This window comes from Lissotriton vulgaris, chromosome 1_1, assembly GCF_964263255.1.
Source record: "Lissotriton vulgaris chromosome 1_1, aLisVul1.2, whole genome shotgun sequence".
Lineage (NCBI taxonomy): Eukaryota > Metazoa > Chordata > Amphibia > Caudata > Salamandridae > Lissotriton > Lissotriton vulgaris.
Window position 1 is genome coordinate 709,493,838 of NC_141685.1, and position 18,779 is coordinate 709,512,616.

The window sequence follows — 18,779 nt, forward strand, 5'->3', positions numbered from 1 at the left end:
AGCCCTCCAGCATCCACGAGATCTGCGTGGGGCCCTTTTGCTTGATTGTTGCTCGACGCGCTGTCTGATCACTTGCCGGCTGCCAAGTGGCCTCCTAGACGACGATCCTTGAAAACTTCACTGCTGGTCTGGTTGCTCCAGACTGGCCCTTGCTTCCCTGCAAAGGAGAAGCACCCCGGACCCTCCTGGTCCGCACCAGACGCCGATTCCACTCACCGAGTGGGTTGCCTTTGCCATGGCCTGTTGATGCCGAATCCGGATCCAACACCTCCGACAGCGAGGGACTGCGTGGGACAGCTCGTGCCTCCATCCTGGTCTTCGAAGACACCTCCTGGTCCACGTGGCTGCAGAGTCAAGCGTCCACTCTTCACCTGATCGCGACGACAGCCTCTGGTTCCTTCCTGGTTCCACTCCAGTCACTGGCTAGTGATTTTGAACATTGTCCCCTCTGCTTTCAGGTCTTCATCTTCCTAGATCCACCCTTGGATCCCTCCAGACAGCTTCCTCCTGGTCGCCTGCAGCATCTTTCTTCAAGGCTCCATAGACTTCAACGCGGAAACCCGACACACTTTGACACCTATGCACCTGCAGCCCGTGGGTGAGGTAACAAGAGCATTTCGGTGCTCAAGGGTAGATCAACTCTCCTAGTGTCCAGATTTCCAGTCGTTTTAGTCCTAACTAGTCAGAACTGTCCGTACTTACCTTTTTCGTAAATTGTACTGTCCATTGACTTTGTTAAGCATCCAGCGTGTGAGTTCACACTCTGCACACGCGTTCCGTGGGCCTCCTATTACTTACCTAAAGTTAGGATAGTGTAGTCCCAGTGATCCTACAGCCTCTGGACAGCTCCATTCCTTCTATCGACTTTCCCAACTCACTTACTTAGTATATGGTTTGACGTGCCCCTAGGGCACCATTGTAATTCGTGCAACTTAAACTTATTTTTCCTAAGAGTCTTGTCATGTGCTTAGCCCTCTGACCTCAAAGAGTTCAGAGGTGTTTGTTATTAATAAATATATTGTTTATTTTCATAACAACCTGTGTGGTGTCCTTTCACTTGGTATTCAAGGGGTTATATGTGGTAAAACAGCTGGCTTCACATGCTAAAAGAGTTTAGCCTAAGACTGCTTTGTCCATGCTACCATTAGGATAGCTGGTCTATAAGGTTGACTTACAACCAATCACCATAAGGGTTGTTAGGACTGATACAAGGTGATCACTAGAACTAGTGAACATCATATATCAGGCCAACTTCTCACAAATGGGCAGGAGGCTGCACAGCTGTACTTCTGCACTCTACTTCAGACGTTTGATATTTAAGGTTCACAAAAGAATAAGACAAAATAAGCACCCACGCAAGTCCACCTACCCAGTTCTTGTAAAATACACAGGAAACGGAAACCATGCAATCTGCTTATGACTTCTTCGGATTCAAATGGGTGGTCAGATGTCTGTTTTCTCGGTACCACTATGACAAGAGACTACTGGCTCTAGGGACCCTTGGAACTCAAAATGACACTAGAGTATGATAGTAGAGTTGAGCTGTGACCCCCCAGTCCACACCACATTGCAATCTAGCCTGTTCTAATACACCCAATCCAACCCCACTCAACTCCACTCTACACCAGTCCACCCCAGTCTACCCCACTCGCTCTAATCTACCCAACTCCTCCCTAGTCTACCTGGCTTCAGTTCAATCTACCCTACCCCACTCCAATCCAATCTATCCCAATCTGCACCACTCCACCCCAATTCACCCCTATCCAATCTATCCCACTCCAGGTAAGTCCTTCAAGATTCAGTATCACTACAATAAGGGATTCAGTACACCGTATGCTTGAAGTGGTGAAGGGGCATTTGAGAAGAGACAGACTCAAACAGGAGGGGTATGGGTTTGCTGGTGTGTGTTGGAGCGTTGTGGTCTGAGGCGAGGAAGCTTGAATCACCCAATTGTCCATGTACATTTATCCAAGAACCTGATTCTCACCATGAGATGTACGGATTCTCTCTGCTCCTTCACAGGAGAAATAAATAGAACAAAGGCACAAAATAAAAACACAAAACATTTTGAGTCTTCCACCTAAAATATATCAAGTCATCTTTGAAATACATGGATAACGTCAATAGGGACTAACAAATGAAACGCATTGAATTTGCCAATGCTTATTTTAATTACTAGAGATTTGGTAAACAAATCGTCAAAGTAGCTGCAATTAAATGTGACCAGCAGAGGGCGCACTTGTGCTATTTTCTTGTAGATCACGATGTAACCTTGATTTTAAAAAGAATGATCCTGTTAATACATAGTATGGAGCAAATTTGAATGCGCGGCGCTGGACGCAGCAGCACGGGAACACTGCTGTTGGTGTTATGTACCGGTTCACAAAACATTCTTTTATTTTTTTACTACGTTTTACAGTCAATTAAATTAAATCATCAACCCAGGTTTTATTCTAATTGTTATTAAGAAATCATTTTAGAGTTTACAACAGGTAACTTAAAAATGAATTGTATTTAATGACTGAAATGTAACAATGTTAATCAAATTTTTATTAAATACTTTTGTGCTCATATTTGCAAATCAATACTAAATTAATTTTACATAAAATTGCAATAATTTAAATCAGATTTAATGAATTGTTACGAGTCCTAACCATAACAATATATGCATATGTTGGTACATACACATATTTCTGATGAAATTAATTTATCTGCAAAGGAAAGACCTGCAGTGTAATAGACACGAAAACGTACCTGCAATGTAATGAGTCCTGATGTGTAAGAAGAAAAAAAAAACATGATTTTATGACTTCATATGCATCTCCTAGGAGGTAACGGTAGCCCGCCCAGGCATTAGTCTCTGTAATACGCCAGGGAGTTTTTGCAACTTGTTAGGGGACTAGATTTCCTTTCCTGTATCATGTCACCATGTTCATGATAGCTACTTCTGGAAGGCGTCGAGGCACACCGAAACCCTAACTGGGGCAGCTATTCTGTCTCCATCTCGGGCAGAGGTAACCCCAACCGGCCCAGGCAGATGTCTGAGCTGGAGGGGTCGTGGTAAGAGGCATGTCCGTCAGCTACGACACACTCACTACGGCCAATAACAGATCATACGAGAGTATGGGGAACTTGTCGAATTTCAGCACACTTTCAGCCCCCGCTAAAAAATGAGGCTGACAGTATCCGGTCAGCCTCAGGATACTGGTAGCAATGACCTTTACTTCCTCAGTTTATTCAAAGAACTGACCCGGCACAAGAGGCACTGCTTGAAGGAAGTCACACACTGGACAAGAGAATGAAGGGAAAGTGTGAAAGCTGGAGGTCCATCCGAAGAGGGACCGAAAAGATCACTTCGAAACTGTCGTTGTGCACAATATGCTGTCCTACTAGCAGCATAAGATATTAATTGAGATGCACAGAGCAAGCAGACTGCATTAGGCAATTCCTAGCTTCATATAATCCAAGAAAGAGATCACAAAAAGGCATTTCACAATAGGCCTGAGAGACATGAAGGCCTCTCATCAGACCACAGCGCTCACACCTCTGGCACACTACTCATAAAATGCATCATCCTACCTGGAAACTACTCTTGTTCTCACAGGCGTTGCCTGCATAACGAAGCCTGCATTTTTACTGAAGTGTCCGCTCACAGAATTCATCATTAGTTTGCTAAGTGTTCGCTGGGCATCCATTTTATGTTTTCGAGCCGTAAGTTTATAAATGCTGCAAATTCGATCCACCGCTCTAGGCACAGCACGTATCTCCTGCAAGAAAAAACATATGTAGTCAAAATAAATTCATTAACTACCAGGAACAATTAGCTTGGCATCACTGAACTAACCAGATGCAGAACAGTTTGTTCTTTTACTAATATAAAGAGCTCAGTACTCCACCTTGTGCACTAGACGAATGCACCCATCTTTCTAAAGAATATGTCCACATTATGAAAGGATTCCCCAATGGAATTAAAAACAGGGTTTTACTATATCTTTGCATTTATAAAAAGAATAATTGTGTCAACAGGCTAGCAGGCTTTTAAACCTTTGTGCTTCAGTCTGAAACACTTCTTAGGCATCCTTAGGAAGAAGATTTGCCTAGGCTACACAGTATAACGTGTCAATGTGGTGAATGCATCTGACAAAGCGAGGGTAACTGCAGAGTGTCTCTGCTCAGCAAAGCAGCAAATTACAACACTGAGGACCAAAGCCACCCGCTGGCCAGAACCACAAGCAAATCTTTGGATAAGGTAAAGAAGAACCTGGTGCTTGGGTCAGTAACGCACAAGTTACTACTTGTGTAACGATATATCTGTAAGAGACATTAGTTAGTGATAGATTCCTTACCTTAGAATATCCCCAGGCGTCAGACTGGATCCGGAAATTTTTGCGTAGCAATACCCCTGCGCGCTGGTAGGCGTCGTCTGCGGCTCCGCGTCCGTCGTCGGCGTCGTGAGCGCCGGGATGACGTCGTCGGAGTATATAGACGGCGCCCATGCGCGCTGACGTCAGTTCTGATAACACAGCTTTTCCGCGCCAGATACGCAGAGCCATGATAGAACTAACACTGGTGCCATGAAACTAGGGCCCTGAAAGGGGATGACCTTAACCCTAAATATCGGTTCGCAGAACGGGGAGGATGGGAGGGCGGTAAGGAATCTATCACTAACTAATGTCTCTTACAGATATATCGTTACACAAGTAGTAACTTGTGCATCTGAAAGAGACACGTTAGTGATAGATTCCTTACCTTAGAATAGATACCCCAGCAATACCAACCCCGGTGGTGGGTCTGCGAACCAATATCACACCAGAAAGTCCTGGAGGACGGAACGGCCAAAGAAGCCATCCCTCCGGACTTGACTGTCCAGGCAGTAGTGTCTTGCGAACGTGTGCAGCGAGGCCCACGTGGCTGCCTGACAGATGTCCTGCAGGGGGACACCGCGGCCCAGGGCAGTTGTCGTTGCCGTGGCCCGAGTGGAGTGAGCCCGCAATCCAGCCGGGGGCTCCTTCCTCGCCATGGAGTAGCATGCTTGGATGCACAAGATGATCCACCTAGAGATGTTCCTCTTGTGTACAGCCTTCCCCTTCTTCGCGCCCACGTAACCAACGAAGAGTTGGTCATCCACCCGGAATTGGCGAGTGCGGTCTAGGTAGTAGGAGAGCGCACGTTTTGGATCCAGACGGTGGAGCCTCTCCTCCTCTTTCGAGGGATGCGAAGGCGGAAAGAAGGTGGGCAAAGTGATGGACTGCCCGATGTGGAAGGCCGTGACAACCTTGGGCAGAAAGGAAGGTCGTGTACGCAACACCACCTTATCAGGATGAACAGACAGGAAAGGTGGAGAAGAAGAAAGAGCCTGGAGCTCACTCACCCTCCTGGCAGAGGTGATGGCAACCAGGAAGGCCGTCTTTAGAGTAAGGAGACGAAGAGGGCAGTTATGAAGTGGCTCAAAGGGAGCACACATCAGATAGGTGAGAACAAGATTCAAGTCCCACTGGGGCATCACGAAGGGAACAGGAGGGAACATGTGCGTGATGCCCTTCAGAAATCTACTTACAATAGGGGACTTGAATAAAGAAGGCTGATCTGGTAGCCTCAAGAAGGCTGATAGAGCAGAAAGGTACCCTTTAAGAGTGCCCAGAGCAGAGCCCTGCTGGGCAAGGGAAAGAAGAAAGAGCAGCACTTCCGAAAGGGGTGCAGAGAGAGGATCCACAGCCTTTGCTGTGCACCATGCCACAAATCTGTTCCACCGGCAGGCGTATACCGACTTTGTGGAGGGACGCCTGGCTGCCAGAATGATATCACAGACTTCGGGAGGCAAGTCAAATGGCCTCAACTGCCGCCGCTCAATCTCCAAGCTTGTAGGTGGAGACTGGACAGGTTCGGGTGCAGGACCGTCCCCTGCTGCTGCGACAGAAGGTCCTCCCGAAGAGGCAGACGAATCGGGGGATCGACTGACATGCTGAGTAGCTCGGGATACCAGTATCTTCGTGCCCAGTCCGGAGCCACAAGGACGACCTGGGCCCGGTCGCGCCTGATCTTCTTCAGCACTCTGGGCAGAAGTGGTATAGGCGGAAAGGCGTACAACAGACCGCAGCTCCACTCGCGACGAAAAGCGTCTCCGAGCGAGTGCCGCCTTGGAAATTCCAACGCGCAGAACTGCTGACATTGCGCGTTCTCTTCTGTGGCGAATAGATCTAACCAAGGCTCTCCCCACTGTCGAAAGAGACCTTGCGCCACGTCCGAGTTCAGACGCCATTCGTGATCCATCATGCACCGGCGGCTGAGTTCGTCCGCCCTGGCATTCAGAGAGCCTGCCAGGTGTTGAACCACCAGGGACACGCCCTGATGTTCCAGCCACTGCCAGAGGCGCAGAGCCTCCTGGCAGAGGGTCCACGACCCCACACCGCCCTGTTTGTTGCAGTACCACATGGCGGTGGTGTTGTCGGTGAACACTTGCACTACGCTCCCCCTGACAGAGGGGAGGAATGCCTTCAGTGCAAGACGAATCGCCCTCAGCTCCAGAAGGTTGATGTGGAGCCGGGACTCCGCCGGAGACCAGAGGCCTCTGATCTCCGCCTCTCCCATGTGGCCTCCCCAGCCCTGGAGGGACGCGTCCGTCACAACTACGTGCTCCGGCTGGGGTAGGGAGAGGGGTCTGCCACTGACCCAGTCGCGGTCCGTGAGCCACCACTGCAGTTGCTTCGCAGTGCCCTCTGAGATCAGGACATGATCGGACAGGTTGCCCTGATGCTGGGCCCACTGAAACTTCAGGTCCCACTGCAGAGCCCGTATCCGCCACCTGGCGTGACGCACCAGAAGGATGCAGGAGGCCATCAGCCCCAGAAGCCGCAGCGTCAACCTGACCGAGACCCGGGATAACGGCCTGAAGACAGGAATCAGAGCCTGAATATCCCGAACCCGCTGTTCGGGTGGGTAAACCCGAAACTGCGCCGAGTCGAGAACCGCTCCGATGAAGAGGAGCTTTTGAGAGGGACACAGGTGCGACTTCGGCACATTGATGGAGAACCCCAGCAAGTGCAGGAGGTCGGCCGTAGTCTGGAGGTGGCTGACGACTGTCTGGGGCGAGCCCGCCTTCAACAACCAGTCGTCGAGGTAGGGGAAGACTGATACCCCCTGCCTGTGCAGATGGGCTGCGACCACCGCCATCACCTTCGTGAACACCCGTGGGGCGCTGGCAAGGCCGAAGGGGAGCACGGTAAACTGAAAGTGCTCTTGGCCTACCATGAACCGTAGGTAACGCCGGTGGGCCGGCAGGACGGGGATGTGGAAATAGGCGTCCTGCAAGTCCAACGCTACCATCCAGTCTCCTGGGACCAGGGCAGCCAGGACCTGAGCCAAAGTGAGCATCTTGAACTTCTCCGTCCGGAGGAAGCCGTTGACGTTCCGCAGATCCAAGATAGGGCGTAGGCCCCCTTTGCCCTTCTTGGGTACCAGAAAGTAGTGGGAGTAACAGCCACGTCCTACTTCTGGCCCAGGAACGCGCTCGATGGCCCTCTTGGCCAAGAGGGCCGAAACTTCCTCTTGCAGAAGTTGCAAGTGATCCCCCGACACACGGTGGCATTGAGGTGGCATGGATGGAGGGGAAGACTCGAAGGGGAGGGAGAAACCCCTTCGGACAATTTGCAGCACCCACCTGTCCGAAGTGACTGTATGCCAGTGGGAGAGGTGATGGCGAACCCTGCCTCCCACAGGCGTCACATGGGCCTGAAAACTCGGACTAGGAAGGTTTTGAGGCGGGGGCTGCTGAGGGAGATGTGGACTGGCCTCGCCGCTGACCCCGACCACCGCCGCGGCGGTTCCCACGTCCGCCACCGCGCTGCTGGACATTTTGCGGCGTGTGGCTGGCGGTCCGTGGTGGGGCGCCCCTTCCGTGGCCACGAAAGGAGCGAAAGGCACCCGATTGCTGGCGTGGGGCCGTAAGGCCCAAGGACTTGGCCGTGGCCCTGGAGTCCTTGAAACGTTCCAGCGCATGGTCTGCCTTGTCGCCGAAGAGGCGACGGCCATCAAACGGCATGTCCAGGAGGGTGGCCTGGACATCGGCCGAGAAGTTGGCGGACCTCAACCAGGCGTGGCGTCGAACCGCCACCGTCGTTGCCATCGCCCTGCCCAGTGAGTCCGTGGTATCCAGCCCACACCGGATAGAAAAACGTGCCGCATCTCGGCCGTCCGCAAGGGTTTGGCTGAGTTTAGCCCTGACCTCCTCAGGGCATTGTGGCAGCACCTCCGCAACCGTGTCCCACAGAGTGTGGGTGTAGCGGCCCAAGAGACAGTTGGTGTTCACTGACCGTAGCCCTAGGCTCACAGACGAGAAGACCTTCTTCCCGAACTGCTCATATCTCTTGGATTCCCTGTTGGGCGGGGCCGACGGGAATGCGGTCTGGGAGTTGGAGGCCTGGATGACCAGACTCTCGGGGGTGGGGTGGGTGGACAAAAAGCAAGGGTCGCCCGGTGCCGGGCGGTAGCGTCTGGCCACGTTCCTGTCCACAGGGGGGCCTGTGGCGGGCTTGGACCAAGTGCCCAGAAGAACGTCACACAAGGCCTCGTTGAACGGCAGGAGGGGCTCCGCGGAGCCGGACTGCTGTTTGAGGACCTCAGTGAGGAGATTAGTCCTCACGGCCGCGACGGGGAGCTGAAGGTTTAAGGCCTTAGCTGCCTTCGTCAACACTACACTGTAAGCAGAACCCGCCTCCGAAGCCACAGTCGGGGGTGACGTAAATCCAGTGTCTGGCGAGGTGTCAATACCACTGGCCTCCCCAAGCTCATATGTCCAGTCCTGATGTGACTGGCAATCACGTGCCAGAGGGTCCTCGGACCCCTCCCATTGCTCCTCGTCACCTGGCTCCTGGAGACCAGGATTAACAGCCAGGGCCTCCTCGTGGAGATAGAACTCTCCGAAGGCCGACGGAATCGGCGCCCAGCGGCGCCCCTCCGACTCCTGAGGAGGACCGTAGGAAACATTGGGGGCGGCAACCACATCGGCTGCCGGGGACGACACCTGAAGGGACGGCGCCGGCGAGGTCGTAGGGTCGACCGGCGAGGTCCCGGATCCGGAGCCGGATCCAGCGAGGTTGTGCGGTGCCGGGACCGAAGTCGCCAGCGGCGCCGGGCCCGAAGTACCCGACGTCGTCTGGGCCGAAGCGCCCGACCCGGAAGGACCTCCAGACGGAGCCGATCGGCCCGAAGGCGCCACGGGAACCGACTGAGGAGGGAGGGCCCTCATGGCCATGAGGTACCTCTCGACCTCCTCCTGCGACGCGCCGTGCCCAGGGACCCGAAGGTGTGGGGCAGGCGGCGACGCTTGCGACTCCCGCGGAGCCGCGTGGGCGGTGTCGCCCGAGTCCCCGGTCGCATCGTGCGAGCGACGGGGCGGGTCGGAGGATCGATGACGTCGCTCCGACCTCTCATGCCTCTTACCTGAGGACTTGGAACCAGACGATCGGTGTCCACTCCCGGAACGTCGATGACTCCGACCTCGCGACCTGTCCCTCGACCTCCCGTGGGACCGGGACCGGGACCTGGAGCGGCGCGGGGCCGACTGCCTCAGCTCGAGACGCTTGCGGGACCGCTCCCGCCTAGCCTTCGACGTCAGGGCCCGGCAGTCGGAGCAGGTTCGATCGTCGTGGTCGAGGCCTAAGCACTTCAGGCACCGGCGATGGGGGTCCGTGACCGACATGAGTCGGCCGCACTTCGAGCAAGGCTTGAACCCGGGCATCCCTGGCACCGATAGTAGAGAATCGACTAAATAGAGGATCAAAAAGATCAAAAAAGTTTTCAGTCAAAAAGTGACTGGGGGTAGAGCTTCTTCCGGATCTGCGCTAGCTGGCGCGGAAAAAAGAAGAACTGACGTCAGCGCGCATGGGCGCCGTCTATATACTCCGACGACGTCATCCCGGCGCTCACGACGCCGACGACGGACGCGGAGCCGCAGACGACGCCTACCAGCGCGCAGGGGTATTGCTACGCAAAAATTTCCGGATCCAGTCTGACGCCTGGGGATATTCTAAGGTAAGGAATCTATCACTAACGTGTCTCTTTCAGATACAAGAGCACTCCTGCTTGCCTTTACACACTAGGAGTCAGTTGTACGACTGTTTTTAGCGGTAGAAAAGGGAGATTAGGACCGTTTGAGACTGCTAAAACGGCTTTAGAAATGTACGAACCCTATTTTGCAGGTCTGTAACCTATTACCAACTTGCAAAATAGGGCTTGCGAGTCGCTGTTAGGAAGGGGTGTGCCAAGGACATCCCTTCTTAATAGTGAGTCGCAGGGTGATGGACAATTGTTTTGCGATGGAATGCGGTCACAAAACAACCGCAGTTTGCCACCTACTTCAAGTAGTTGCTAAGCCAGTCGCAAATAAGAAGGGATTCCGGGGGAACTATTTCCTCTTGTGAATAATAGCAAACATGTTTTTATTAAGTACAGGCATTAGTCCCAATGACCACAGCCTACCCTTTAAAAATGAAAAAAAAAGTTTTCTTTTTGAAACGCATACAGTTTCCTTTAAGGAAAACAGGAGGCATTAAAAAAATTGCTTTATTTAAAACCAAACACAGACATGGTGGTCTGCTGCCCCAGCAGGTCACCATCCTTGTGTTACTGTCCATCCCAATGGCTCATCATGAATAATGATGAGGCAGGTCAGCTATGACACCATTGGGAATCGCAGAGACACATTAGTGCATTTCATTTTGCGAGTCTCTAATTGAGAGTTCGAATTGATAGTTGCAATTAGACTCGCAAAATGAAATATTCGTGCATCTGGCTCCAAGTCTCCTTGGGACCGGGGTAGGAGTCTGGAATGCCAGCAAGAGGATGAGCTGCCGCTTTGGCGCTGCTTTCGGTCCAGTGGGGATTAAAAATGTTCCTGTGGCAGTGAGAATTAGGGAGCAGAAGTTTAAGGACAGCTGAGGAGAGGTTGTCCAAGTTTAACATGGGTAAAAGCATAACCACGGCAATAAGCTACTGCTTCCCAACCTTCATTCTCACACCTTCCTCCCCTTCCAACCATCTAAGGCCAACACTTGTTGCAGAAGACGAATTCCAATGGATGGAATAAGAGGAGGATAGGCTTCTTGTGCCTCGCTCAGCATTGGATTGGTAACGCAGGCAATGCCCGAGGGGCGGGTATCCGAATTCCAGCTGTGGGCTCTTTTTTTTTTTTTAGCAGCCTGGGGGGCCGATTTGGGCGGTTTCTGCGTTGATAGATTCCGCCTGCGGCCCAGTGGGTGCCTGAGTGGGCTTTCTGGAGGAAGTTGGACGTCCATTACCTCCCTTTTATCAACGGGTAGAAGTGTCACTCCCTTTCTCTCGCTGGGCCTCCCCATTAATGCACAAGTTACTACTTGTGTAACGATATATCTGGAAGAGACATTAGTTAGTGATAGATTCCTTACCTTAGAATATCCCCAGGCGTCAGACTGGAACCGGATATTTTTGCGTAGCAATACCCCTGCGCGTCGGTAGGCGTCGTCTGCGGCTCCGCGTCCGTCGTCGGCGTTGTTAGCGCCGGAATGACGTCAGAGTACTTAAACGCCGCCCATGCACGCTGACGCCAGTTCTGATACACAGCTTTTCCGCGCCAGATACTCGGAGCCATGATAGAACCAACACTGGTGCCATGAAACTAGGGCCGTGAAAGGGGATGACCTTAACCCTAGATATCACCAGTGACTCACATCGCCCTCAATGATAGAACACAGGCTGTGTAACACAGCACGGGCATTGTAGGCTTAAGCCCTGTGCTTCCCGAGGTTGTTTGTCAATCAGCGTGGGTCCACCTTTTGCAATTTGTCACTGGGAGTGGTCACATCCACCTTCGCTGAATGCACCTGTGATAAGCTGGTAAAGCGGCGGGGCTCACATGAAGTCCGGGATTGCTTTTGAAATCTTCTCACTGCACCTTACTCAAGTTCCGACTGCAGTCAGTTTTCGCTGCCAGGTTAGTTCAGTGACAGCTGTTTTTCGCAGTGCTTTGAAACTGTGCATGTAACAAGCTAACGCCCATGAATGTCAATCGAATAAACGTGAAAAAACAATAAGCCATGAAAGTCAAAGTGAAACTGGCGCTATTGTTATGATAATGCGGCTTGTCTGGAAGTTGAACAGATTGTCTGGTTTTCTTTAGCACATGGAGGAGATTCAGGTGAACTGGTAGCAGTTTCATGTAGAACTTTTGCAGGCCTTCATCACGCGCCAATAAGCAATGGTGCTAATCAAGCTCAACACCCTCTGGTTAATTTTCGTTTTTCTACAGTTTATCCCGGTCATCATGCTTAAAATTATCCCAAACGATGTCCAAACATAAGGTTAACAAGATGCTGGCAAGCTGATTAGCACCACTGCTCATTGGCGCACGCGTGTACATCTAAAGTCACTGGTCTGGCTAGTTAATGCAGTGATTCGCACTGCCTACAAACTAAGTTGAATCTGTGAACTTTATATTAAAAATCGTGCTGTCGTAGCCTAGTGAATGGTGCTCACTGAAATGCTGAGCCGTGCATGCTAGGATCACAGTCCCTTGCGTGCAGGGTTTCAAGAGATCTCTGTAGAAGGCGCCCAACCCACCGAGCTATCTCGTTAGATGTTTACCAATAAAACTGTGGTGGCTGGAGTTACCCATTGGAGGGGTTTACTGCAGGGGGCGGAGTCTCGGGCCCGGCAGTTGCCAGACGCAGGAGGAGAAAATGAGCGGCCAAGAGACTGAATGGTCTTTTGCAGCCTCGCCATTCACAGGCCCCGAGAGAAAGTGTGTTACCTCACACGCCTGCCAAGTCACAGCCCATGGGCTTTGTCGATCCCGTGTTAAGATTGGATTCGAGTTTTTATATAGCGCACACTAGAGTGCAATCAGGGTGACAAGGCACTTTACAGCAGATATTGTTACTGTTAGGTAGGGATTGTTACATAAATGGCTGAGAAAAAAAACAAAACATAAAACGACAGAGCGGAGAAGGGACAACGTTAAATAGCAAAAAAATGATAGGGGGGAAAAATCTCAGGAAAATGTCACATCGTGTCCTGGAGGCACGCGCAGTACTGTTATAAATCTCTTTTTTGGTGCAGTAATATTTCCGTTTGGGACTGTGCCGCGCTCTCCCTTCTTTCCCAGATCTGACTCAGCCTTTCTTTATGAGTTCAGACTAGTGCCGGAGGTTAATGCTCCCGCTGCAGCTAACTACAGGTGCCCCGCCACGGACTCCGCTCCAGGCCCTCAGACTTCTGAGGTGTGTGACATAAATGAAAAGACGGTTTAGCACATGCGAGGGTGTGCAATGTGAACTGCCAGCCCCGGATGTAATGTATGTACTCGGCTGTAGTCATCAGATGCGGTCTCACTGGAGGGTAGCCTAAAACATACGAGGCGTATTTCCCTTCAGCAACCACACACCATCTCTGCAGAAAGTGTGACAACATTTGAGCGCACTTGACTGGGTGCGAGCGTGGCTGAAGGCCACCAAACACGCGACCATGTTTAATTATGTTCAGGGCTTTAAGTGGGATGAAAAAACGGGGGGGGGGGGTGTCTCTCAAAGGGGAGTGGCCAATGTACTCAAGGGCGTGGCTTAACAAACACTTAAGCTAAAAATGTGTGCTCAGCAGTGCAGGGGCTCTGTGTGTGTGTGGGGCTCTGTGTGTGTGTGGGGCTCTGTGTGGTGGGGGGCTCTGTGTGGTGGGGGGGCTCTGTGTGGTGGGGGGGCTCTGTGTGTGTGGGGGGGGGCCTTGTGTGTGTGGGGGGGGCTCTGTGTGTGTGGGGGGGCTCTGTGTGTGCGTGTGGGGGGCTCTGTGTGTGCGTGGGGGGGCTCTGTGTGTGCGTGGGGGGGCTCTGTGTGTGCGTGGGGGGGCTCTGTGTGTGCGTGGGGGGGCTCTGTGTGTGGGGGGGCTCTGTGTGGGTGGCTCTGTGTGGATGTGAATGCAATCGGTCATGCTTTTGCGCAAGATTAACCTATTGGCAATGTAAATGACGATGCCATTTATTTAAGATTTAAAAAAAAAAAATTGTCATGAGCAACGCCAATAGCTCTACCTTTAATAATGCCGAGACCATTGCATTGTAAATGCTTGTTTTTCACCGTGTAAACTAATGCCTGCTTTTTTTTTTAAACCTCAGCTCCCCCCACTCCCCATTTAAAAAAAAATACATTTTCGCAGAAGCAGTTTTTTGTGGAAAGGCAATATACAAATGTGGGCCACTTTTTTAGCATGCCCGGACCGATTTTTGATCCGAATCCAACCCTGGCCTCGCTGCTATCAGAGTGGAGGCACAATGGAGAGTGAGCTACAGGGGCAGCACCCGACATTCTGCTTTATTGTGGCAGGTCTCTGAATTCATGTGATAACTTAATGATTAAGACCATCAAAGAACCAAGGTCTCTCTCCAAGCTTAAAAGTAAAGAGGGGAGGCACTAGTAACCCTTTCCAGGAGGTGTATTAACAATGCTACCTTGATTCTCAAGTGTACTGGACTGCAGAAGAAATCTGGACAGGAAGAGAGGTAAACTTACTAAAAATACCTGCACGCCTCCTAGGATCTACTGCACCTTTGTAACCGACAACAAACAGTATGTCTGGTTTTCAAAGGAGTACAGAGGCTTTGCAAATAGTGCCCAGCGACTTTTGCGTTTTTTTTATATCCTAACTGTCTCAAAGGCTCACACAGGGGACAGCATGGAGTAAACTACCAGCATCGTGCAATCTAATTTCACACAGCTGTTTAAAGCAGAAGGCGTTTTAATTATTTTGGGACCAGTTTTTGTAGAAATGAAATTGCATTTCTGAGGGCACACTCAAGAACGAACTGACAAGAGTTCCAAAGTATTAATGTCTACACAAATAAAAAGAACCCTGCCTAGAAGCGCCACGCCAAGTGCGTCATCGACGCAGTGTGCCTCGAAGTGGCATACACCGTAGGTAAATCTTCCACGGGTGCATTTCCAAAGTCCTACTTTACCAGCTTGGAACACTCCTTTTCATTCATGTAATAATTTGCATAACATGTTCAAGATTGCCCAAGTTAATAAAATTATTTCCAGCTCTCACACTCCCGTGTTAGCGTGCATCTCATATACATTAAAAAACACAAGGAAAAAACACCATTTCGGCTTACCAAAGCTCTTTTAGTGTCTAGAGAAAGAATTGCTAGCAAGCAACATGTCTTCGTGAAAATGCTTCCTCCTTTGTCAGCCACTTTATCACCGGCCTTTTCTCTGTACGTCTGCATTAACTCGGTTAAGGTGTTCACCGAATTCTCCACAGCATAAACGGCTTGGGTTGTTTTTTCGTACTTAAAAAGACAAAATGTTAAATTAAATTTAGCTCACCTTTTCTGTTTAATACTTATTTAAAGTAGTAGCTAGAGGAACAAGACAGGACTAATATCGTAAAACGTTTATTGGTGCTCTGTTAAACTCTGAAAACAGGGCAAAAAAAAAAATAACCTTCATATTTCAATGTAGAATTAAACATAGGTTGGATCCTGGACATCACCCATACAATCCACGTACAAAATGAACAAGTTACTTACCTTCAGTAACGATATATCTGTAAGAAACATTAGTTATAGATTCCTTACCTTAGAATTACGCCCAGGCGTCAGACTGGATCCGGAAAGTTTTTTCGTCAGCAGTAGCTATCCGTGTTAAAAGGTGGCGTCGGTCGGCTCCACGTTTGTCTTTGGCGTCGTGTCGCCGGGATGACGTCACAGTAGCTAGTAAGACGCCGCTTGTGAGAAAGTGCTATCTTTCTTGCCTTGGTTTGCTACCACTTTTTTCTGAATTGCTGATGTGCTTTGACTGAGTGTGTCCTGGACTCCTGCCAACCAGGTACCCAGGGCCTGTGTTCCTTCCCTAAAACTGTACTGAAACCAAACCCAATTGGCATCTATGGCCACCTGTTAGCCCCTAGTAGTTGGTACCCTAGGTACCCAGGGCATGGTGACCAGAGAAGACCCCTGAGGGCTGCAGCACTTATTGTGCCACCCTCAGGGGCCCCTTACCCTGGCACCCACACACTGCCTTTGCAGGATGAGTGCCTAAAACCAGAGTCGACATAGCACACATCCCTGTGAGCCACGGCCACAGAACCCACTGCCCTGGCATACTTTAGTCACTCCTCTAGCAGGGTGCCCTATGCAAAAGGTGTGGGCACAGGTGCATGAGCCCTGTGCCCCTACAGTACCCAGTGCCATTCCTGGGCACTAAGTGCAGTGATGCCATTAAGAGTATATGGTGCTGGGAGGTTGTCATTACGAACCCCACATGACCATAATGGCTACACTGAAGACTGACAAGTTTGGTATCAAACTTCTCAGCACATTAAACCCGCACTGATGCCAGTGTGGGATTTAATGTAAAATGCACCAGAAACCCTAACCTACAATTCACGTCTGGCTGAGTGGCTGCAGAGGCTGCCACACAACAGACATGTTGCTGGACCCCTGGGTAGGAGAGCCCCCGCTCTCCTGGGCCTGCAGTGCACATCCTGGGTGAGGTGCTAGGTCTCCTCCCCCAGGATGGGCAGGGGGAAGCTTCAAAGACATGCCGCCTCTGTTAGCTTCTCCAGACCATTTGCTGTACCCAGCAACCAGCCCCCACCAGTCCTGCCCCCCCCCCACTCTGGCAGGAAAAACTATGTCAGAAAGGGGGGGTGCCAGCCTGTGCCACCTCAGGTGGGGGAGACGCGGTGAAGCACAACCCCGGGCTCCGGCCATCTTGAAGATGGGGAGCCCTGCCCCATCACAGCTAGGGTCCTGCCCCCTCCCACAGGAGAAGAGCAGGCAGGGGGTGTACCCACCCCAGGGCAGGGACTCATTGGTCCCTGTCCTTGCTCTACCTGTAACGCCCCTGAATTATTTAGGGGCTCCCTAAACCTTCCTTCCTGAGATCCCGATACGAAAAGAAGAAAGAAGATCAAGAAGAAGAAGACCCACTGTGCAGCTGCTAACAGGACGACAACAACTGACTTGGCCCCAGCCCTACGGGCCTGTCGATCCTGGAACCTGCTCCTGCTGAATCCCGGCGACTCCTGCTGACAGCAACCTTGGAACACCCGGAGAACCTGCCTGCCTTGACCCTCTTGAAGACTGGGACTCTTATCAGCAGAGGCTCTGCTGCAACAACCCACCTGGTGCCAACCAGGAAGCTCCGGACCAGCCCACTCTGCACCTGCCTAGCCCAGGCCAGGCCCAACCGAACCAGGACCACGAGGACGTCCCCCCCGGCGACTGGGACCCGAAGTCCAGTGCCCAAAGACCCTCCTCGACGAACCAGCCGACGCCTGCAGACTCAGAACCAGGAGCCACCCCAACCGCGACCAGCCGAGGGTAAGCTTTTCCGACACCCAAAGACACCCCGGCACCTGGTGCCTAACAGCCCCCAGTGCCTCCCTTTGAGGTACCTACCTGTGCTCCAAGATCCCAACTTACCTCTCGAAGTGCTGGCTGTGACCCCTGTGTCCTATCCTACTTCCCCCCCTTGCCCTGAGCAAGTGACCAGGAGCCCAGCTCCCACAGCCGTGTGGCCTGCTAGCCAGCAGCCACCAACCGAAGGCCCCCCTTCCCTCATAGGATATCATTGGGCCTACCTACCTCTGCACCCGGCCGCCCCTGTGAGTGAACTAACTGTACTTACCTGACCTTGGGGGACCCCTGAGTCTATGCCCAGAAACTTAACTTAACTTGCCTTGCATGGTGTAGTTTGCAATCCTTTGCCTCTCTCTCACTCGAAGGGTCTTCGGGGTGAATGCGGAGCAGGTGTTGAAGTCTCTGCTTTCGTGGTCGACCGGCAGGCAGAGGTTACAGACTGGGTGTTGGTCCTTCTGCGCGTGCTTATGATGGCAGTTGCGGCAGAATTTGAATAGTGTGTTGTCCATGTCTTGCGTTCAGGGGGCCCCCTGATTGCGCATTCTCCTCTGGACGTCGAAGAATCTCGAAATTTCTCCCTTCTTCGTCGTCCTTTCGATGGTGTAGTCTTCCTTAGTCTGCTCCAATGTTTTTTCTTCAAAAAACTCGAGTCTTGCTTCTTCTTTTCTCCAAATCTCTGGAGACCTTTCGGGAACGATCCAGACCCAACAGCGGAAAAAAGAATCTGAAGATGGCGCCCAAGGGTGGGAGCTTCCGCAGGAAGCATGCCGACGTCACAGGAAGGACACCAAAAGGTGGGACGTCGACGCCCACCTGGGCTACGAAAAAAAAACCAAAAAAAAAAACAAAGAAAAGACTACGATTCACGCTGCAAAACTGTACTTACCTGACCCTGGGGGACCCCTGAGTCTATGCCCAGAACCTTAACTTCACCAACTAAGTACTCACCTGGAAACTGGTAATTTACTTACCTGCCACTGGATAACATTGACTCATTTTGACTAAAAAAAATGTTTATGTGTGAAGTTTTGAAATCTGAAAATATTCACATAAAATCAGCCAAAGTCCAAATTCCGAAGTACTCACCTGTGATCAGGGGAGAAGCCAGGGCTGTATCTTTCAGCCCAGGACTAAACCGCAAAAGTAATCCCTAGCGAGGTTACTAGTAATCTGTATTTTCTCCATAGAAACCCATTGTCTGCTTTTCAATGAAATTTCTTCTAGGTGTCTACTTTTGAAAACTTGAAATATTCTTTAAAAATCACACGAAATACTGAAACGCAATTACCTACCTGTTTTGAGTTAAGACCCCAATGCTGGCCCTAGGAGACCAGTGCTGGGTTACAAAAGTAACGCAATCGTACTTTACCTGCAACCTGAATTGTCAAGACAGTAG

General features: G+C 51.3%; 1 protein-coding gene across 1 annotated transcript in view; it reads right to left on the minus strand.

Annotated features, from left to right (window-relative positions):
* ASPM (assembly factor for spindle microtubules) overlaps nt 1–18,779 on the minus strand; it is a 388,799-nt gene that overhangs the window by 17,990 nt on the left and 352,030 nt on the right. Inside the window, exons 28-29 of the mRNA XM_086954783.1 lie at nt 15,131–15,307; nt 3,580–3,767 (exon numbers count right to left, since the gene is read on the minus strand). Coding sequence (XP_086810909.1) covers nt 3,580–3,767; nt 15,131–15,307 — 365 coding nt within the window. The remainder of the gene's footprint in view (nt 1–3,579; nt 3,768–15,130; nt 15,308–18,779) is intronic.